Source organism: Oryctolagus cuniculus, chromosome 20 (assembly GCF_964237555.1).
Source record: "Oryctolagus cuniculus chromosome 20, mOryCun1.1, whole genome shotgun sequence".
NCBI classification, from domain to species: Eukaryota; Metazoa; Chordata; class Mammalia; order Lagomorpha; family Leporidae; genus Oryctolagus; species Oryctolagus cuniculus.
The window spans coordinates 17,689,450-17,712,837 of record NC_091451.1 but is presented as its reverse complement, the minus strand read 5'-3'; the positions used below and the strand labels follow the sequence as shown (position 1 = coordinate 17,712,837).

The 23,388-nt window shown below is 44.9% G+C and overlaps 2 protein-coding genes across 26 annotated transcripts in view; one reads left to right on the top strand and one right to left on the bottom strand.

Annotated features, from left to right (window-relative positions):
• Positions 1 to 23,388, top strand: part of LOC108175891 (serine/threonine-protein kinase MARK2) — a 657,969-nt gene that overhangs the window by 217,063 nt on the left and 417,518 nt on the right. The gene's annotated exons all lie outside the window — the stretch shown is intronic.
• SIPA1L1 (signal induced proliferation associated 1 like 1) overlaps positions 1 to 23,388 on the bottom strand; it is a 429,087-nt gene that overhangs the window by 135,382 nt on the left and 270,317 nt on the right. For 19 of the 20 annotated variants that reach the window (XM_051826282.2, XM_051826275.2, XM_051826274.2 and 16 more), the window contains one exon: positions 8,921 to 10,715. In XM_051826282.2, coding sequence (XP_051682242.1) covers positions 8,921 to 10,415 — 1,495 coding nt within the window. In that variant the 5' untranslated portion in view covers positions 10,416 to 10,715. Of the gene's footprint in view, positions 1 to 8,920; positions 10,716 to 11,313; positions 11,763 to 23,388 lie in introns of those variants that run through there. The other variant, XM_051826286.2, reaches the window with a different exon arrangement.

The window sequence follows — 23,388 nt, the reverse complement described above, 5'->3', positions numbered from 1 at the left end:
CAGAACGCACAGAAGCCCTCCCAACTTGACCTGAATGTGGCTTTCCATATCGCACCCTGCTCACTGCCTCTCCCTCCACAGGGACACCTCCCAGTGCAGAGATACACCACTTCTCCAGCTGGCTCTCGGCCCTCCTATGCCAATGAGAGGCCAGCTGGAGAAAGAGACCCACAGAGCCAGCCACAGGGGAAATTGATGCCACTTACACTAAGCCACTGCAGCTTTTAGTCATAAATGTGATAAACATCTCTGGACAACGAAGGAAAACCAACAGCATGAGCCAGAGAAACAGGAGAGGCTGAACAGAAAAGTGAGAAGATAGAGATCACTCTTGAAAGACATTAACATGTTTTCATCAACACCAATAGAAACAATGAGTTCTTGGGGATTAAAAACATGATTGCTAAAAACAAAACCCAGTGAGAAGATCAGATAACAGAGCACACAGAGCTACATATAATTCCTTGTTCAGAAGACAAAACTAATGGAGAATGGAACAAAATTAAGTGCAATTATCAGGGCCAGTGCTGTGGTGTAGCAGGCTAAGCCTCTGCCTGCTGCGTTAGCATCCCACATGGGCATCACTTCATGTCCCTGCTGCTCCACTTCCAATCCAGCTCTCTGCTGGGGCCTGGGAAAGCAGCAGAAGATGGCCCAAGTCCTGAGGTCCCTGCACCTGTGTGGGAGACCCAGCACAAGCTCCTGGCTCCTAGCTTCAGATCGGCCTAGCTCTGGCCATTGCCACCATTTGGGGAATAAACCAGCAGACTGAAGACCTTTCTCATTCTCTCTCTTTCTCTGTCTGTAACTCTACCTCTCAAATAAATAAAAAAAAATTTTTTTAAAGTGCAGTTACATAAGAAAAAAAAAATGGATGATTAATCCAGGAGTCCAACCTTCCATCTAATGGAGTTCTAGGCAGAAGGGAAGAAGATATTGTAGAAGACTTAATTTTTTTTTAAAGGAGGAAAAAAATAATTCAACAGCTTCTCATCCACCTCAGTAGCACTAAATGAAGACTAAATAAGAAGGGGAACTGTCAGTTTTTGCTTTCTCCAGGAACCGCATCTGGGACAAAGCAGATGTTCACTATTATTCAAATGGCTGGATAACTGAATAAATAAGTCAATGAATATACAAGCTGATTTTTTAAAACTACTGCAAAAATATGCAGAGCACTCTTGTCAACACTAAACTGGAAGATACTTGCGCGTATGTAAGATATAGAAAGATAGAAGTGGAATGATTCACATGAGGGGAGAGTCTCCTTTCTGCACCCTGCAGTGTTAACATTCCCACTCAATTTTTTTTTTGAGGCCGCTGATTAGAAAGGACATACATTTCTCATGCTGATAACACAGAACAGGAAACTAAAGATGAAAGTGGAAGCCAATGTGTTAATAATAATGACAGCTGTACAGCTGCTCATGAAATGTTTCTGAGATTTGCAGGAATTCCAGGAAAACAACACATACAACACAGCTGTCCTCAGGAGAGCAGGCAGGCATGTGGCAGCTCCCCGCAAATAATTTCAGGCACCCAGTTCTAAAATACCTTTCTCATATGACGCTTTCAAAGGGGCAGATGAATGACATAATAGGGCAATGTTGATCACCAGTTTTATTGTAAAACAAACCCCATTTCTGGATGATTGGATCTTGAAAAGATGACCTGGTAGAAAGTCAAATAAAGTTTCAGCTGGCATGGCCTTCAGACAGTCTATCTTAATTTTAAGAATAAACAGAAGTTGAAGCACACGCCCTCAACTGACACTATGAAAGCCCCAATGCCTTCAAGGGCAGGGACATGGACATCACAGGAAAGGAGGGAGAGGATGTCGTTTCCAAAGGAGCCAGTGTGAAAAACCACAATATGGCATGCTTGTCGCTGGGAGTCCCGAGAAGATACCGAGAGAGCAGCAAAACATACACCTCGGTCAGCTCCTCAAGAAAACACAAAGGCCCCCAAGACTCCCTGACACGAAACATTTACTATCAATTAAAGAACTCCCTCTAAATTAATCATACAGAGTCTGTGGGGTCTCGGTAAAACAAGGAGTTATAATACATGTATAAACACTATGTGTTTCGGCAGAAGCTGCTGGCTCAAGAGCACAGAGCACAACACAGTCCCAGAGCACAGATGGGCTGACGCTGGAGCTCACCACCTACCTGAAGCACACAACTCTGCACATCAGAAACCAGACTTGAAGGCCATCCTTACAGCACTCTCGGCTTCCAACATGACCATTAACACTTTTCTCAAGCACAGTTCTGTTATAAACTAAGTCAGCCCAGGTCTGAGAAACAGGCTGAGCTCCCCGGAGCTGCCTGAGCAATCTACCCCATCCTGCCTCCTCTGTTTATTGGGCTTCCTGCTTCCCCTTGGGCAAGCCACTTCATCTGTTTCTTTCTATCTAAAATGGAAGTAATAATTCTTAAAGTTTTAAAAATTTTTATTTATTTGAAAGTCAGAGAGAGGTCTTCTCATTGCTGGTTCACTCCCCAGATGTTCACAACAGCTGGGGCTAGGCCAGGCCAAAGCCAGGAGCCAGAAATATGACCTGGGTCTCCTAAGCAGGTGGCAGAGACCCCATTACTTAAGTCATCACCACTACCTCCCACGGTACACAGTACCAGGAAGCTGAAATCAGGAGCAGGCCTGTGACTCAAACTCAAGCACTTCAGTACAGGGTACAGGTGCCCCTAGCAGCATCTTAACCACTGGGCCACATGCTCAGACTTCTAGACTGTAAATGCTGGAATAGTGACTTAACCTCTCAAATATTTGGTTTCTTAACCCATAACCTGGAAATCACTCTCCTTATCACCTCACACACTCTTGGGAGAGTGGTATACGTGTTCTACATGCTTTGGGCAAGAGTTCTTTAAAGATAAAAAACATGTACGGGATGCATTTGAGCTCAGGTTGTTTGCATGAACAGCATCTGAGTGGTTTCTCCACTGCAAACAAGAGGACAAGCTCATATCAAGAACTAAGGTCAAGCCATTTACTAATGATGAAGTGCAAAGATACCTGCAACAGCACACCTGCAGCGCAGCAGGGTTAATTATTTTATTTTTTTTTATTTTTTTTTTATTTTTGACAGGCAGAGTGGACAGTGAGAGAGAGAGACAGAGAGAGAAAGGTCTTCCTTTGCCGTTGGTTCACCCTCCAATGGCCGCCGCTGCAGCCGGCGCACCGCACTGATCCGATGGCAGGAGCCAGGATCCAGGTGCTTTTCCTGGTCTCCCATGGGGTGCAGGGCCCAAGCACCTGGGCCATCCTCCACTGCACTCCCTGGCCATAGCAGAGAGCTGGCCTGGAAGAGGGGCAACCGGGACAGAATCCGGCGCCCCAACCGGGACTAGAACCCGGTGTGCCGGCGCCGCAAGGTGGAGGATTAGCCTATTGAGCCACGGCGCCGGCCTATTTTTTTTTTTTTTTTAAGATTTATTTATTCACTTGAAAGTCAGAGATACAGAAAGGCAGAGGCAGAGAGAGGTCTTCCATCTGCTGATTCACTCCCCAAATGGCTGCAACGGCCAGAGCTAGGCAGAACTGAAGCCAGAAGCCAGGAGCCAAGAGCTTACACTGGGTCTCCTACGTGGGAGCAGGGGCCCAAGGACTTGGGCCATCTTCTACTGCTTTCCCAGACCATAAGCAGGGAGCTGGATTGGAAGTGGAGGAGCCAGAACACAAACTGGCAGGTGGTGGCTTTAACCTACTGCGCCACAGCACTGGCCCCCAAGCAGAGTTAATTTATCATCCAAGGCTTTACATCTGTACATGTTCCTATCTCATTCATTAAAAAACACTTATATACACAAGAACTCCTGGAAAAAAAAGTTGATCTTCCATGGAAAAAACGTGTATTTCATTAAAAATTATTCTGGAGCAGTGTGGCTTTGAACAACAGTTTATCTGTTATATCAGATGATGTGTAAAGATGATGTGGCTGTTTGGTTCTCGATCTAGATAATTTTCCTTTTCAGTTCTACTTTCTGGTGTTCTGCATTTATTAGAAAACTCAATAAAACTTAGAATGGCTACTCAATGATGCTGATTTGAAAAACAGCCCTTTGATAGCAAAATGGAGATTCTACTGGGGTGCTAAAGCTGACAGGAAGGAAAAGGAAGTTAAGTGTGATATTCTAAAGGAATGACGTTAAAGATGGCTGATGACCAGAGAGTGAGAAGCAAAGCAGTTCAACAGCAATGGAAATCCAAGTGGTCTTCTCAAACAATCCTGGGGCCCAGCATATGATCAACCTCATCTGTGTTTCTGCACGCAGGGAAGCATCCCCGTGAATACGCGAGTGTGCTGGGGCTGGGGTGGGGACAGGTGCCAAGTGTAGGAGCAGGAAGGAGAACAGTTACAAGGACCATCTTGGTGGTTTAGAGTTAGCAGGATAAGCAGGTGCACAAGCATTGATCCTCCCTCTCTTAAGGAGCAGAAAATGTTTCCAGACGTTCCTCAGACCATGCTGGCAGTTTGTCCAGGCCACTGGGCAAGAGAGGAATGCCCTCACTTATCACGGCATCCTAGCGTGCATACAGCAAGCCTGTCTACACTGCTGACCAATGCAGCAGCAAACACAACTGCCAGAGCAACTCGTGGGCTCCACTGTCTTCACAAACGGGATTCAGGGAGAAAGTGCCTCAAAGGCGACTGTACTCTCAACGCAAACTGGGAAAGTCTGGTGTGGCCACAGAAAGGAAGATCAGTCATGGCTAGGAAAGAATCCCTCCTCGAAAGCCACGGCAACATTAGTATTCTGTGGCTTTGTTATTTTCCACATGCTTTTCCACATTTCCTGGCTACTTTGACTATGGCGACTATCTAAATAAAAACTAAACTCACGTCTGCAGTGATCTGAACGTTACCCTCCTGACTAGTCTGGGTCTCTCTACCCACAGTGACAGGTTCACCCCAGGATCCCACGAAGTCTGCCCAAGACACAAAGTAGTATCACTACAAACACCTGCTGTATTACGACTACCGCTTCATTCTGGGTGAGTCTCGACATGAGCACACACACTAGCAAGCTGGCAGAGCAGCGGGCAGGAGGAAGGACAGACGGAAAGTCCTCAGTAACATGTTGTTTATTTAATGAGCACAAACGACGGAGCGCTCTGCTGGCCCAGCCTTTCCCAGCAATGGACTTTGCTTCCATGTAGGAGTCAAATATCCTCTAAAGTCTACATGTGCAAAGTAATGAAGTTTACAAAAACAGCACACTATTAACAAGGGGTCACAGCTCTATCAGCTGAAAAGGACTGAACTTTACCTAGAATTTTGGTCATTGAGTGTACTTCAGTAAATTTTGTTTTCTCTTGGAGACTTAGCCACAATCAAGTTAGGAACGCATCCAACAGCAGAATGGAAGCTATGTGGTGATGAAGAGGCTGCCTTGACAGCCAGGTCAGTGACCCTACAGGTCGGTGCTAGAGGATGAACACATCTGACCTGACATGCTTTAAGGTTCCGACCAAGCAAAATGAGTTAGTGCAGCAATTTCAGTGAATCTAAGTCGTAGACTGAAAGTTACAAAATAGAACCTTTGGACTACTCAGGCTGACTATTCCTTATCCAAAAACACTAAGGACCATAAGCGTTCTGGATTTAGGTTATTTTTCAGAATAGGTCCCATGTCTAAATAAGCAGTTCATTTATGCCTCATATATACCTTACACACATACCCTGAAGGTGACTTTCTATAGAATTTTTAGTCATTCTGTACACAAAACAAATGTATGTATTTGTTTTATGTATGTGGAATTTTCCACTTTTAACATCGTGTTAGCACTCAAAAGCTTTCAGATTTTAGAATATTTTGGATGAGAAATATATTAAAAAATACCGATAACATATATGTTTTTAAAACATACAGGGGCCTGCATTGTGGGATAGTGGGCTAAGCCTCCACCTGCATTGCCAGCATCCCATATGGGCTCCGGTTCTAGTCCTAGCTGCTCCTCTTCCGATCCAGCTCTCTGCTGTGGCCTGGGAAAGCAGTGGCAGATGGCCCAAGTTTTTGGGCCCCTTCACCCGCATGGGAGACCAGGTAGAAGCTCCTGGCTGGATCAGCCCAGCTCTGGTTGCGGACATCTGAGGAATGAACCAGCAGATCGAAGACCTCTCTCTCTGTGTCTCCCTCTCTGTCTGTACCTTCACCTTTCAAATAAATAAATAAAATCTAAAACCAAAAAACAACAACACCACTGTCATACTTGAACAGGCTTAATTTCTGCTTCAACTGATACCATTCAGGGTTACAATTTTTGATACACTTTTACATTGTGACAAATGACCTGCCCAAATTGAAAATTCTAAATGATGTGGCCCAAGAAGAGCTAGCTTAGCAGGCACCTGTGTTCGAGGTTCCTGGATTAACCAATACGGACCACTCCCTCTCTAATCCACACTGATGAATGTCCATGGGCATGAGCAGGCTAGTGGGCAACCTTGTGCCCCCACCAACTGGATTTCACAAGGACAGTCAGCTGTGTCTCCCTACACCTTTATGCCAGGTAACTTGTTACTTTAATTATGAAACTGAATTATTTTGAAAGCAATACTGAAAGCTTTGGAAAGACTTGCCGGTGTCCATACTTTAGCTCTTATGCTTGAGACTAATAATGCAGTGTGGAATCAAACAAGTAGAATGCTGTCAGAGAAAACCCTCTGGCCTCAGCAGGCAGTAAATGTATTTTTAATATGTTCTAATGAAATACTTAATGAGATATTTCAGATATGCATATATTTTAACATCTCTGCTATTTAACCAGTAATGTCAATTAGCCAGTTCCCATTGTGTTGGGTATAATGCTATGTCCCATACTTCAAATTAGCAATTACTGGATTAGTGGCTTTTAAATGTATGAAATTTTATAAATGATCAGAATTCCTCTAGAATCTAGGTGTTCTCCTTTCCACTTCACCTTTCTGAAAGGTAAACACTTTAAGTAAGCGAGTCTCTCCCTCTAGTCTTCCAGAGTAGATCTGAGGAACAGAGAGGAAGAGCACAGCTCTCTCTCCTCAGACCAAGGGTGGATCCTTGACCTAACAGGTGCTGGATACAAGGCAGCATATCACCTAAGTGCCAGTTTTCTCCTCTGGAAAATGGGATTAGCAACTGCCTACTTACCTCATGGGCATCAAGAGGCTGAGCTGAGAAAATGTGCATCACATTAAATGCTTAGTACAGAGCCTGCTATGTAAGTGCTCAAAAATGTTCCTTACAACATTATGATATTTCCTAATAGGAAAACAGCCCACATGCTACATAAGCAGGCCCATGACTGGTATGTTCTCTCTCATGTTTAACGCTTGCAAGACTGCCTCCCCTATACACTGCTCAGACACACCCACAGAAAACTTCCCGGAGTACAGTAAAGCAGAGACTCTCAGCCAGACACAATGTTACCTCCTAAAGGACATCTGGCAACACCTGGCGACATTTTAGGCTGTCACAACCCAGAGGAAGGGAGAAGATGCTGGCATGTAGGGGGCTGAGGTCAGGGATGCTGGGAAACATCCCACAATGCACCAGACAACCTCCCACCCCATCCCAACAAAGGAAAGAATTAGCTGGTCCCACACCCCATGTTGGTGAGGCTGAAAAACTCTGTAGCTGGCAGGACAGTGTAATAGAGATGTGGTTTCTAAAATCTGAATCCAGAGCCTTGCTGTGACAAAATTAAGTATCATACTGTTTAAAATGAAATAAAGATTTTCATTATCATATTGATTCCAGGACTTGTGCCATAGATATTTAGAAATGAGACAAGATTCTTCCAGTCAGTAAACCTTCCAGAATGAGTTCCATCATGTAACAATCTTAAGATAAATTGTATTCTAAAGTGAACAATGTCATAAAGCTATAATGAATACCAGATGTAAAACTAAACTTCATCAGATGAATAAATCTAAATAACATGCAAACCCCTCAAACAATAAGTGGGAAATCAAAACACTGCTGGAGTCATTTGCAGTCAGGGAGCCTCTTGCCAAGGCCTCGGTACCTGACTGCAGAGATGACGGAGCTAACTAATGGACCACAGTGGACACCCTTCCATGGGGATCAACCTGTTTCCCAGACTGCAAACTTGGATGACTTAAACTCGTCCCTCATTAATCATGCTACATAAAGCAATTAGGAAGCTCTTCAACAATTCACTTACACTATTCACTTTTCAATAAAGTACAAGTGCCTTTCTTCAAAGCATGAGATGAAACTGTGAAGTAGCACACCAAGTATATATACATTTAAGGAGATACACACACACACACACACTCCCCAGCTCCCCTAGAGAAACCAGAAAGGAAGCAGCCAACATGTTATGAGTCCTCTTCTCTTTGGTGCCTTTTCTACTCAAACTAAAGACCTAGGTTTCATTCTTGACTCTTAAAATAATTGGCTCTGTGCCTTTATAAATCATGTAATTCATTCTCACAGAAAGTCTGTAAAATGGATTGGAAGCATACTGTAGTGCCCTGTTACTGAGAAGAACACTGAGGCCGCAAGGGAAGAGTTCCGTACTAAGAACAAAAGTGCTCCAATATGAAAGGGAGCATTAAAATTGTCTTTGCAACTTTGATCAAAAAAGCCTTACAGTATTTTCAACTTCATGCATTTATGCCTAAAAGTAATATAGCAAATCTATACAAAGACTATATCTTTACTAACTACATCAAGTTTTTTATTCAAAATTAATATTTAATATACAAGACAGCTGTATATTTGAAAGGGGAAAGTAACTCAAATACTACACAAAGAAATAAATTATAGCAAACAGCCATTTAATTACTTGACCATAAGAAATCAAAAGGATTCACGCAAACAGTAACACCACACTGCTGAAAATCTTAATATACAGTATATCTACTATTTTCCCAGAGAGGATCTCCACTCACCCTTCTGGTAGAAAAATTTCCTGTAATAGTATGCGCCGAGATCCACGTGTTCCACGATGTACCTTTTCACTCGATCCAGATGCAACAGTAGGTTCTCCTTGGGCACTTCAAGCACTGCCACTCCCGCGTTTGTGCAGTGGGGGCTGAGGGCAGACTCGAAGGCACTTTCACACCCACTGAAGGAGCTGGGACTGGACTTAGACAGGCTGATCTTCCTTTCCCCTTCACCACCTATCTCATTCCGAAAGTAAGGACAGCTCATGACAAGTTCATTGCTTTTATCATCCCCCTGGTCCATGCTGAGGCTTCCTTTGGAGTTCAGATCCTCGGTGCTGCCCATTGGGGAGCTAAAACTGGCTGAATGGGACAAAGGCCCAGAGACCAAGGATGCCACGGCGGCTGCCGAGGCTCCTGTGGTGGTGTTTCTCCTCTTAATGACGTTGTGCCTGTTCACAATGGCCTCGTTCAAATCAAACAGTATGCTCTGGACATCATAGTGGGCAAAGCACTTTGGACACGTCCAGGGCCTGACGGAGTCTTCTGACCGGTTGTCCTCAAGGTCGGAGGACTTTCCAAGTTCATCACCTTTGGCGTTGCGTAACTTACGAAAAATGGATGAGTCTCCAGTTTCAGACTTAGAACGTCGCTTGAGTGGTTTTTCCCTTTCCTTAAAAAGCCTGAGGCTCTCTCTCTGTGAGATGGGTCCGTCTATAACATCCAAAGAAAAGCCAGAACCTTTGCCCCCACCGGCGATGAGAAAGTCACTGAGCTTGGTTGGGGTTGGACCTCGGTCAGATTTGTCATCTTTGTAGCCCTTTAACAAATCAAAAAAACTGTCTCCGGATGTCCCTTGCTTGTCAATTGAAGATGTGCTACCATATTCCCTGTGCAGTGATGGCCCACTCTTGTATGTGGGTGAGATACATTCATCAAAGCTGTCCACGTCAAGCTCACTTATGGTAATGTCGCTATTGCTCCGCTGCCGGATTCTGCGAAGAGCTTTCCTAGGCGAGCTGGGGTAGGCTTCAGGCATCAGGAATCGGGAGTCCATGCTCTCCGCCGGCCTCGCCTTGCTCTTCAGCGTGTTCTGTATGCTCTTCAGCATGGCTGAGTCACTGGAGTTGAGGCTCACAGAGCTTCCCTGGCTCACGGGACTGCTTTTGGAGGACAGGCTCTCAAGGCAACTGGAGGTTTCTATTTCCTGGCTAGAACGGCTCGATTCTTTTACGTTTTCCTTTCGCGGGGGCCAATCTGCAATCCTTGCCCTGACCCCCATCTTTGGGACTCCAGGGGTCGAGGTTATATGATGCGAGCCTTCGCTCCGGGGAGGCCCCACGGGAGCCATGACTGATGATCCTAAGCTGCCATTTTGGGACCGGAAGCGCCGCATGTAGAAGTCATCGGTGTGGACTTTGGGGGCGCCGTCTGAGCCGACAATGGAGGCCCTGTCAGTGGCCACAGGCCTTTCCGTCTGTGACCGCTTCAGGCTGGTCATGATGTCAACGCGATCAGACTGAAATCCCTGCAGAAAGGACCATCACGTCTGCTCCTTTAACATGCGCTTCCCTCTGGGACAACGGCTTCCAGAAAATATAACAGTGGCATGAGATCTGATTTTTTTCATTTAAAAGGAAAAATGACACCTTATTTTCAAATGACTGAAAATCCAGATCTTCAGAACACTATAATCCACAGAGCTCCTTCGCTTCACTTCAGGAGATGGCTTTCTTTCAGAAGAAACTGAACAGAACTTGTCTTACTGGGACTCTGTGACTGGCGTGATCCCATGCTTTCTCTAAAACAGAAAAGGACAGTGTGCATTAACCCTTGATAAATACATCTAAAAATAAATATGCAACTGCAGGGGCCAGACACAGGCAAATTAAGAGACTCAATAACAGACTGTGGCTCACAATTCACAATCCTTATCTTTAGTGAAGAAGATTTGAAGGGAAGGACAATTATTTAGTAAAACCCATCACTTCCATTAAAAAAAAAAAAAAAAAAACACTTAACATGAATACTTCAGTTTAATTGAGCTGAGCTGCTTCACAGAACAGGGGATAAAGGTTTCTACCCCAGGAGCAGAGTTTGGCTCCAATGATCTCTAACAAAGGTGAGAAGTTTGAGACACAACCAAATGACTCAGGTAATCAGAGCAACACAGGTTTCTGACAAAACTAAAAATTGAAAAATCATTATACTGAATATGCTGCCACATTCACTTTGTAAGTTCTTCCACATTTCAAAATCAATGCTTGTTTTCTCTTTCCTTACAAAGGCTTTACATAGTTGGCAAGACAAATACAGCAGAAGGAAAATAAACAGGGTTTCCCCGGGAGCCATTCTATCCATTGGCACTCGTCTGCACCTCCCTGTACTTTCTTACTTACCCCGACGGGAAGATCTCAGGATGAATCCGGCACGAACCACCATCTCTTCCCAAGCTCTCCTGAGCGTCATCTACTCTTAAAGCTGCAAGTGTTTCCTAATTAACAAAATGCCTGCATTTCCTTGAGCACTGCAGCCGGCTCCACCACATCAGTGCTAATTTACGAAGAGTGCGGAAGCAAAATGCTGCTGGGGAGCCCTTGCCATGTTCCCCAGGGGTCACAGAGAACTGTGACCATCCTTCCAGGTGACGGGCAGGGACGCCAACTTCCTCACCAGCATGGCAGGCTGGAGGCGGCAGGCAGGGATTCTGAGTACAAAATCCTGCACGGTTGCGTACATCCTGAAAAGACAGGCAGACGATCCTTCTCCAAAACTCCACACATTACACAAGAGGTGGCCTTTAAATTCTTGCCAAATGCGTGCTTGGAAAGATGACAGGGTGGCATTGTCTACAAATCACACTCTGACACCAAGGAGGACCCGGCTGGCTGCACTCTCCGCTCAACGTAACAAGCACTTACTTCCACAATAATTAAGCATCTCGCCTGCCGGCTTCCTGCCTCCAAGGCAGCCGCTTTCATTCCTCTTGCAGCACGCAGCATCATTTTAGAGGACTTGCTGCTATTTAAAGGCTGGAACATTCCGGGGTGTTTGCCTGCAGAATGCAGGGCCAGGCAAGCGCTGTGGAGCTCGCGCAGTCTGGGGATGCGCAGTCAGATAAATGCCAACTGTTTTGCCCCACCCTTCTTCCTCATCTTTTGTGGCATATGTAATGGTTGTGGAGCACAACCTAAAGGAACCTGCTTTTGGAGCTTTCGAGATACTTCTACCATCAGATTGTTATGGTTGCCTTTTACATTCCAGAACTCTGCACCCTCCAATTCCTACTGTAAACCTTCAAGTGGAATAACTGCTAACTGTTGCTTATAGCAACAGTGAGGGATGACAGCCCATGTGGCCACAGCCAAGGCCCAAATGCCCTTCATAAGATGGAAAAAAAACCAAGCAACTGAGCCAAAACGCACACCTGCCCAGCTCAGAAAAAACAACAACAACAACAAAAACCCGCAACTGATTGCTTCAAAGAATACTTTATACACTACCATAAAGCATAATTCAAGAGAGTTCTTATAAACACCAGATGCTTTCACCATTTCTCATAACATCACAGAAATCCAAATCAATTCTCTATCTGGAGGGCCCACACCCTGAGCCCATCAAGATAAAAACTGTTTCTTGCCACCCCGTATTTGCGTTAGGAAATGGTTTACTGTAGAATTGTCCTTCTTGGGATATGTGAAGTTATGTGAACTGAAAGCCAGTAGAAAACAGAACAGGTAAAAGTGACTTAGAAAGGCTCAATCTTCACCATCAGTATTTCTCTTCTAAACCATCTCTTATGCTTCCTGTATTTTAATGGTTTTTTTTAAATATTCATTTTTAAATAACAGGTTCTTAGCAACTTAAATGTCACTACTCCTATTACATCTTGACTATAACAACAATTCGGTGTTTTCTATTCATTTTAAAACACAGATGGGCCACTGGGAACTGGGAAGTGAGAGGCCACAGCTGAATGATGGGTAAAAGTGGATGGGGTCCACAGTGGGCAACTAAATTCATTAACACATTTTCCAGTCACAAGGGTCATCCTTCCTGTATGTTTCCCCTCTCTCTCTTGCTCTCCGCATCTTTGTTTATAGCACCAACCTGTTTGAGGTGTGATGGAAACACTGGCACTGACCAGCAGAGGACAGAAATACTCATACATGCTTTGCACGTATTGTACAACTGGCAGAAAATAAACATGTCCATCCATGTGTGTCACATTATAACAGATCAGTAACACCTTAGAACCTAGTGCTTAGGGTTAACTTAAATAGCAAACATGCTGCAAATGATTAGCAAGTCTCTTAAATACCAGCAAACCTGACTGAGCATCATTAAATATGGTAAAAAGCAGCAGAATTAAACAGAAGAGCAATACTAATTTACAGCATGTCACCTCCATCTGTTGAAAGAGCAGTGCACATAAAAAACTTCCTCGTTCCATGTTTAATTTTACAGTCCAAGGTGGATCCACTGGGCCAGAACAGGAATCCCATCTACAAAGGCTGCAGCTTAAATTCTACTGGCAAAAATCTTCTCATCACTCAAGGTCTATCACAGAGGAATTCACTGCCATTTTTCTGATAATGCTACCCTTCCTCCTCACTCCTAAATCATACCTACCACTCTGCATTCTCTTCTGAGCACAGGCCACACAACTGGTACTAGGAACATTTAAGGAATCAGTCTCTTTCTCAGGGGCATCTCGAGGTATAGGGAGACGCAGGCAGGTAAAAAGATGAAGCAGTAACAGCTCTTTTAGAAGAATTGCTGGGCCAGTGCTGTGGCACAACAGGATAAAGCCCCCATCTGTAGCATCGGCACCCCATATAGGTGCCAGTTGGAGTCCTGGCTGTTCCTCTTCCAATCCATCTCCCTGCAATGGCCTGGGAAAGCAGCAGAAAATGGCTCAAGGCCTTGGGCCTCTGCACCCACGTGGGAGGCCCAGAAGAAGCGTCTGGCTTCAGCTCCAGCTGTTGCAGCCATCTGGGGTGTGAACCAACAGATGGAAGACCTTTTTCTCTCTCTGCCTCTGCCTCTCTGTAACTCTGCCTTTCAAATAAATAAATAAATATTTTATTTTTAAAAAAGATTGAGGATATAGAGAGTAGAACTGCCTCATGGTAAGATTCAAGTCCCCAGGAGTGCTGAAGGAGGAACCCTTGTCACTCTAGCTCTGGGAGCATCTGTGCACTGCACACTGGCCTCCTCCTACACACTCTCTCCCTTCCTCTGTGATATACATGGTCTCCTCATTTGCTCTTGTCTTTCTTTTTGCCTGGTACTCAGTATCATTGGTTATCTCCATTTAAAAGTTGGTGACCCCAGGGTTTACCTGGTTTACTTCTCATACATTTTTTCCTTAATTTTCAGAAGGAAATATGAAGAGTTTTGCTATTAGGATATATGTGAGCACAGGGTGCATGATGGTGAGCAGCAGGCATGCAAACACTGGAGTAAACATCTTACTACAGACAGCAGGGTACTAGCCCGGCTACATCACAGCCGTCTGTGCAGCTGAATAAAGACAGAATAGTGAAACTGTAGAGGGGATATGTGCACAGTAACCAGTACCTGTCTGGTGGCATTACAGGTGCCTGCGGCTTTAAATATCATCTGTGTTGTTACCCCCTCATCCCTACCCATGACCTTCACCCCAAATTCCAGATACAATATAAACAGGTGCTCATTTGATAGATTCCTTATTTACCTAGTTTCTACAATAAGTGAACAAGGAGAAAAATGGAAAAAATTCATTTTTTAAGAAATCAGTGAGAAGTAAGGAAGTGAAGACAATAAATAATTCAAGGAACTCGATGAATGTGGCATAGGAAACTTTCTTTGTGCCAAGGGCATAAAGAGCACTTTACTGCTTACACGTGAGGACATGGGAAGGGGCTGGGTGAGGGGATGTGCTCCACAGCACATCCACCAGAAAAGATGCAGTGCCCCCCATCATGCACCTCCAGCTTCCAAGACGGGGTGCTGTCAGACTTCTGGCCTCAAACCAGGGCCAGCTCCCAACCACTCAAAGACCTCTAAACGCTAGAGATAAGTAACATTAAAATATCTATGAAAACTTCCCTAGAAAGATTTTTGAAGCTGTGCATGTATAGAATGTCTGTAAATATTCCTACTTCAGGACATAACAGGAGACTTGATTCTAAAACAAAGGTGCGGTTGCCCCTCTTCCAGGCCAGCTCTCTGCTGTGGCCAGGGAGTGCAGTGGAGGATGGCCCAGGTGCTTGGGCCCTGCACCCCATGGGAGACCAGGAAAAGCACCTGGCTCCTGGCTCCTGCCATTGGATCAGCGCGGTGCGCCGGCTGCAGCGCGCCGGCCGCGGCGGCCATTGGAGGGTGAACCAACGGCAAAGGAAGACCTTTCTCTCTGTCTCTCTCTCACTGTCCACTCTGCCTGTCAAAAAATAAAAAATAAATTAAAAAAATTAAAAAAAACAACAACAACAAAGGTGCAACGTTACAGTGCTTCGTTACAAGATTCACCAAGATCACCAGCCAAGGGCCACTGCTGTCTCTGCAGGAGCTCCACCTGGCTGTCCTGCAGCTCACTCCCGTTTTGCAGAGGTAGTATCTCAGACAGATACTCCCTCAGAATGGAATTACATTAGATGGAATTACTGATGAGCAGTGAAATGATTCAGTAACTGGCACAATAAAGGGAAACAGAAATACATGTGAATATTTATCTCTTCCATTTAAATGGCAAATTTACACAACAGGCAATTAATAAAATGCCAAAGGGCCAGGTTTGAGGTGCTTAAAGTAGGAAGGTAAAAGGCAGAAAGAGAGGCAGGCACTGTGGCAAAGCGATGAAGTAGCTGCCAGAGACACCCACATCCCAGATGAGAGTGCTTGGCGCTGCTTCCTGCCCTGCTTGATGCTGATGCTCACCCTTGGCTCTAGCAGAGGAAGGCTCAGGTGAGTCTCTGCCACCCACAGGGGAGACTAGGCCTGAATTCCAGGCTCCTAGCCCAGCCCTGGCTGTTGAGGGCCCTTAGGGAGTGAACTTGCAGAAGGAAGATCTCTGTCAATAAAAATAAAGTTTTTTAAAAGGTGGTAGGTGAAAAGATAAAGGTGAATTAGAATTACTAAACACAGACCCTAAGGTTGCAAATGTGACAAATTAACATATTAAAGGCAAAGAGGAACAGACGTGTGGTGAGCAGTAAGAGAGCTGGTAAGATGCCTGAGTCCCATATTGGGGTGCCTGGCTTTGATTTCCAGTCTGGCTCCTGACTCCAGATCCTGGGAGGCAGTGGTGATGGCTCAAGGAATTAAGTTCCTCCCACCCATGTGGGAGACCTGGATTGAGTTCCTGGCTCTTGGCTTCAGCCATGGCTCCAGTTCTTGCCAGTACAGATACCTGGGAAATGAATTTACAGATGGAAGAGTGTTCCTTGGCTCAATCTCTCTCTGTCTCTTCCTCACAAATAATTTTTTTAAAATGCTATGAAGGACACTTGGCTAATCCTCCAACTGCGGCGCCGGCACCCAAGGTTCTAGTCCCTGTTGGTGCACCGGATTCTGTTCTGGTTGCTCCTCTTTCAGTCCAGCTCTCTGCTGTGGCCCGGGAAGGCAGTGGAGGATGGCCCAAGCGCTTGGGCACCTGTACCCGCAGAGGAGACCAGGAGGAAGCACCTGGCTCCTGGCTTCGGATAGGCACAGCACCGACAATAGCGGCCATTTGGGGTGTGAACCAATGGAAGGAAGACCTTTCTCTCTGTCTCTAACTCTGCCTATCAAAAGAAAAATGCTATGAAGGAAAAGAAACCAGAGTTCACCAGCTTATCCAAACACTGAGACTTTTCTATGCTGGATACTACAGTATCAAGAGATCAAACCAGACAAATGAAACAAATGAGCTTTTACACACTACTTTGTACATTAATAATCTGTTACAGTGCATTTAAAAACTTAATCACCAATACTGTAAACCATGATCTACAACTGAACAGCTCATTATCAAATATGACCTAGTATTACACAACCTATTGCCAAATACAATCTGGGGAAAGGGGAACGTGAGAAACAGAGTTTGAGTCACAACTGGTAAACATCTAGTACACAGGGGCAATGCGTGCCAATTTTTTTCCCATACTGTGTTCAAATTCTTCAAGTTATTAATCCACAAAGAATTTCATAATTTAATAAGACAGGAGCACACTCTGTGTGTGTGTGTGTATGTGTGACCTTTATTAGGTCATAACACATGTTAAAAATACACCTTAAAAATAAACACCATGAGGTAGGAATTTGTCACAGTGGTTAACTCAGCACTTGAGACACCTCCATTCTACATCAGAGTGCCAGGTTTGCATTGTGCTTCCCCACTTCTGGTCCAGCTTCCTGCTCATGTGCACCCTGGGAGGCCACAAATGATGGCTCAAGCACTTGGGTTTCTGCCACCCAGAATGAGTGTCAGCTCCTGGCTTTGGGCTATGGAAGGTTTTAGGGAGTGAGCCAGCTGATGGAAAATCTCTAACCATCTGTTTCTCTCTCTCAAGTAAGAATAAAACTAAAAATCTAGTTTAAAAAGTAAGTGTGTCATTGTAAAAATTAAAAGAAAAGATAAGAAAGGAAGAAGGGAGTAAGAAAGGAGGATGGTAATGTGGGAAGGAGGGAGGGTATGGGGGAAGTACCACTATGCTACTAAATCTATGCATAAGAAACATGTGAAACTTGTTCACCTTATATAAATGTTAAAAAGGTAAAAAAAATAAAGGAAATTCACCAAAGGATTATGATGTTTGTGTTTAGATAGCTGGAATAATGTTGGGATTTTTTTTTTCCTGTCATTTTTTTCTTAAATGAGCATGTTACCTTCAAAATTAGAAACAAAACTCTGAGAAAAGAAACCCATCATTCTGGGGCCGGTGCTGTGGTGTAGTGGGTAAAGCCAGCCACCTGCAGTGCTGGCATCCATGAGTACTGGTTTGAGTCCCAGCTGCTCCACTTCCGATCCAGCTCTCTTCTATGGCCTGGGAAAGCAGTAGAAGATGGACCAAGTCCTTGGTCCCCTGCACCCACATGGGACACCCAGAAGGCGCTCCTGGTTCCTGGCTTCGAATCAGCACAACTCCAGCCATTGTGGTCATCTGGGGTGTAAACCAGTGGATAGAAAATCTATCTCACTCTCTCTGCCTCTCTGTAACTCTACTGTAACTCTACTTTCAAATAAATAAATAAATCTTAAAAAAAAAAAAAAAAAAGGTCCGGCACTGTGGCTCACTTGGCTAATCCTTCGCCTGCGGCGCTGGCACCCGGGGTTCTAGTCCCTGTTGGTGCACCGGATTCTGTCCCGGTTGCTCCTCTTCAGGTCCAGCTCTCTGCTGTGGCCCGGGAAGTCGGTGGAGAATGGCCCAGGCCCTTGGGCCCTATACCCGCAGAGGAGACCAGGAGGAAGCACCCGGCTCCTGGCTTCATATCAGCACAACGCACCAGCCGCAGTGCGCCGGCCATAGCGGCCATTGAGGGGCTGAACCAAGGGAAGGAAGACCTTTCTCTCTGTCTCTAACTCTGCCTGTCAAAAAAAAAAAAAAAAAAAAAAAAAAAAAAAGAAGAAGAAGAAGAAGAAGAAGAAGAAGAAAAGAAATAAAAAAGAAACCCAGCATTCTGTTGCTAAAAAGTAAAGTGTGATCTGGGAATGCAATATGACCCCCTTGAATACTAACTACCTGCCTACATCAATCTCCATTCAATTCGCCAAATAAGCCAAAATTCAACAAGTGCCAGGCCCCTTCCAGGGAGCTGCTCTTGTGTTAAACCTCCTAATTAAAATGAAATCAAAGAATGTCCCTCAAAACACAGAGCACTCATGATGATACGATTAGCAGTATCGGCAGTATTTATGGGACTGGAATCATTACTTCATAAAGATAACTGACATAGCTGCTCACAGTCCCTCATTCACAGATGTGTTTTTTGTTTACATTCAGTGCTGACATCCAAGTACCCCATCTCCGCTCAAGACTGCAGTGACCAAGCAGCAGCAGGTGAGGCTGCCCTGGCAAAGCACAGCTTGCTATCCCTGCTTATCCCTTCCTGAGCTGCATCCACGTCCCCCTGGGCATTCTCCCCTTTTCACTACCCTCTTCGCACAGAGATTTAGGCTAAATGTGAGGACCATCACCATGTGAGTTCCCGGACCCACACTCTGGAGGGCACACCTGAGGTGCTAGGGGCATCGAAGGCTCAAGGCACGGAAACTGCATCCGTGCCTGGGAGGAAGGGAGAGTCTGGTGGAACAGACATTCTCCGGGGCAAGAAGGAAAAAGATGTGTGCTCTGTATGATTGCATTTGCATGAGATATGCCAGGAAAATTGCCTCTGATCCACATAAAATGAGCTCTGCAAGAGCCCAATGCAGATTCCCCATTGTTATGATGGTGTAATAGGTTGCCCCCATGGACTGCTTTAGCTGGTCTCTGTCAGTGACACAGAGGGAACATTTCCACCCTAGACCCTGTCGTCTAACTGGAAAAGGAGCAGTGTGCAGGAAACTAGGGGCCTCCTACATCAGAGGTAGGAAGCACGGTCACATAAGGCTTTATCAAGGATAGCAAGGTTTTCTCATTTGAGTATTAAGTTCCAAAATGAATTTAAGAAAGTGCAACTGAAAACACACATTTAAATTTAGTTTAGGAAAAGATCTGAAAAGTAGTGTCAATGAGAACCAATGGGTGGATATAAAGTTCCTTCAATTAATAACCAAATCATCAATCATGTAATTAATATTCATATCAACAGTGACCCACTCAGCAATTTTAAAACGCCATCAAGGGCCAAGACGGAGAAGAAAAACATAAACATATGAAGTCTTTCCACATTGCCTTAGCATTTCCTTAAGACACACACTGCAGATAGTTCACATGCCTGCTCCGCTTTACCCTCCCTTGTCAGCACAACTCTCCCTAGGGAGGCCTCCAAGAAAGCAGGACTCGTTCTGACACATGCTCATTCTCTACTCCCAAGCAGCCCAGGGTAATTATATCCATTTTATGAAGAAACAGCGCAGAGAGGTCAATGATGGACATGCCCCAAGCCATAAAGCTATGTAGGGAGCGTATGACACAAATGGCTCACTGTGGCAACACAGGCTCTGTCTCCATGAGTGCTGGGCAGGCGGTTAAAGAATTTAGGGCAGAAACACAATTTAGAAAATTCATTATGAAAGAAGTAACACCTCCCACCCGAGTTGCATTTCTGAACCTCACCCCAGCCATTCATCTCTAGCATCTAGCAGAAAGGCATCCACTGGGAGAAAGCAGATTAATTCATAGTTAACTCTTTTTGTTTTTCAAGATGTATTTATTTATTTATTTATTTGAGTTGGAGAGGGAGAGACAGAAACAGAAAGACACATCAGCACACACATACATACACAGAGATCTACCATCCATTGGTTCACTCCCCAAATAGCCACAAAGGCCAGAGCTGGGCCAGGCTGACACCAGGAGGCTGTAACTCCCATTTGGGTCTCCCATGTGGGTACAGAGGCCCAAGCACTGTTGCATTCCCAGGTACGTTAGCAGGGAGCTGGACTGGAAATGGAGCAGCCGGGACTCAGAGTTGCAGGAGGTGTTTTAACCTGCTGCATCACAAAGCTTGCCTGAGAGTTAACTCTATAAATGCTATCGTGGGTGTGGGCATTTGGCGCAGTGCTGAAGAAGCCACTTGGAAAGCCTGCCACCCGGATCAGAGTGCCTGGGTTCCAGTGCCAACTCCACTCCTGATTTCAGCTTCCTGCTCATGTGCATTCTGGGAGACAGCAGTGACGACTCAAGTAGCTGAGTCCCTGCTACCCAAGTGGGAGAACCAAGTTGAGCTCCAGGCTTCTGGCTTCAGCCTAGCCCAGACTTAGCTGTGGTGGGCATTTGGGGGAGTGAACCAGCAAATGGAACACCTCACTGTCTCTCTGCCTTTTAAATAAAATGAAACAAAAAATTTTAAACACTGTAGTGGTTTCTCAATCGCCACATCATTACTGTTTGCTTTGGGCCTGGAATTCAGGACTAGCTGTGAAGTGTCCCTGAGATGCTTCCTTTTCACCCTAACAGAGGGTAACAGGACAGTCCCAGGCAAACCACTGGGACATAAAGCTGCACCTGGCAGCTGAGCCTGAACGGAGAATTCAGTGTTCAGAAACTAACTGAATTATTATAGGGAGTACTTGTCTGAGCCTGCCATTTTCCACATGTGGTATCCCAGGGCCAGACACTCTGAGTTCACCAAAGGCGAACGCTGGAGAGCGGGGCCTGCACTTGAAGCCACGTTCCCTGACTCCTCGCCTGCCTGAGACCCAGGAGGCTCCTCCTGAACAGACTTTCTCAGTCATCTGCTGCCATCGGCTGTAACCACAGTTAGGTAGCAGGCACTGCACCACCTCCTCGACTCCCTGCATGGACACCTGATCTTCTGCGGGCTGCATGTCAAGATCCTGAAGCTCAGAAGACACAGGACCACTGCTTTTGTCTCATCCCTCAGCTGCGTTCTTCACACGTGGGCACCCGTCTTTCTAAAAATGCCTCTGCTTTCTGCTACTGATCGAAATACTGCGATGAACTCTATACCTGGTTGGCCTTTTCTCCCAAATTAAGACTTCCAGGGTTCTGAGGGCAGACATCTGTACAATCCTTAGCCCCAAAGTACCTGGATTCATTACCCTTGAAATCCAATCACTAGAAACAGAAGTAACATGCTCATGACTAAAATGAAATAAAATGAGTTCCTGGCTCCTGGCTTCTGCCTGACCCAGTCCTAACAGTTATAGGCATCTGGGGAGTAAGCCACCAGACTGTTTCTCTTTCTCTGTTTTTCCAAGTTCAAATAAATAAATTTAATTTTTTAATGAAATAGAAATTAAACAATAAACAGAATTTATACTGTAATCTAAGATGTGATTAAAATTATCTCACAAATATCTGTGTTGACAAAGACATGCAAGAAACAAGTCAATAAAATAAAAATTTAGTTTAGATTTCAGCTTCATCCTTCTCTCTTAAAGAGCCATCACAACGGCACTGAATGAAAAACAATGGCAGAGTCTGAGTTAATCCTCTCCTATTCATCTATCATCAAAGAATACGAAAAATAGACCTAAAAAGAAGCAAATTTCTTAAAAGAGTAAAAATAAGTAACCAGGTAAAACTGGGTATACCAGATGTTATCACAGTGAAATTAAAAGGTAAACTAACACATAGAAGGATCAGCTATGAGAAATCCTAGCAGAGGGGTGGGCTTTGATCCAGTGGTCAAGACACCTACATCCCATATTAGAGCACCTGGGTTTGATTTCTAGCTCCAGCTCCAGATTCCAGCTACTTGCTAACGCACACCTGGGAGCAGCAGGTACTGGTGCAAACGGCTGGGTCCCTGTTAACCATGTGGGGGGCTGGGATTGAGTTTCCAGTTCCCAGCTTTGCCTAGCCCAGTCCTAGCCATTGTGGGCATTTTGTGAGTGAACAAATCAATGGGAGACTTTTGCCTCTTAGAAGAATGAATGAATGAATGAATGAATGAAACCTAGCAGAGTAAATAAATATATTCACATGGGAAAATGAAAAGCAAGTGATTACTTTTTACAGTAAAGGTTAGGAAAACAGACATAAGAAACAAAAATATTACTAACAAATTAATGATGGTTGAAGTAATTTTCATGTTACCCTCAAAAAACTGTTCTTTAACACAGGAGTCTCCCATTTGTAGTCATCTTTGCCAAAGCTATCTTTTTTAAATCAGTAAATTACATGCTTATTGAAATTTTTTAAAGATAGTAGAGAAAAAGTGAAAAGTATTATCTCCTTCAACAGTTTCATCCCAACGCTACTCAGTGCCAACAGTCTGTGTACTCTTCAGACATTGTGCCTGGGTTGCAGGCACCACAGTAAGATGCTGAGATGACAGGAACAGAGACAGGATCCAGTACAGCAACCGCTCCCTTCTATGAGACCCAAGTGCTTACAGAACCAGAAAGGAAAGGCAACGGATCTGCTTGTGTGCAGGAGAGGCAGAGGTGTCCCTACCTGGCACACCTCTTCACTATACTGGGTCTGAAAGTGAGACCCACACAAAGGATTCTGGTAACCTGGCAACAAAAGTTAAGACAGGAGCAAATCAAACAGCTTCTTGGGGCCAGAGAGGTGACATAATAGGTTAAGCCTCAGCCAGTGGCTCTGGCAGCCCATATGGGCACTAGTTTGAGTTGCGGGCACTCCACTTCCAATCCAGCTCCCTGCTTATGGCCTGGGAAAGCAGTGGAAGATGGCCCAAGTCCTTGGACCCCTGCACCCAAGTGGGAAACCTGGAAGAAGCTCCTGGCTTTGGATTGGCCCAGCTCTGACCCTTGTGTCCATTTAGGGAGTAACCCAGTAGGTAGAAGTCTTCTTTATCTCTCCCTCTCTATGTCTGTAACTCTGCCTCTCAAATAAATAAATCAATCTTAAAAA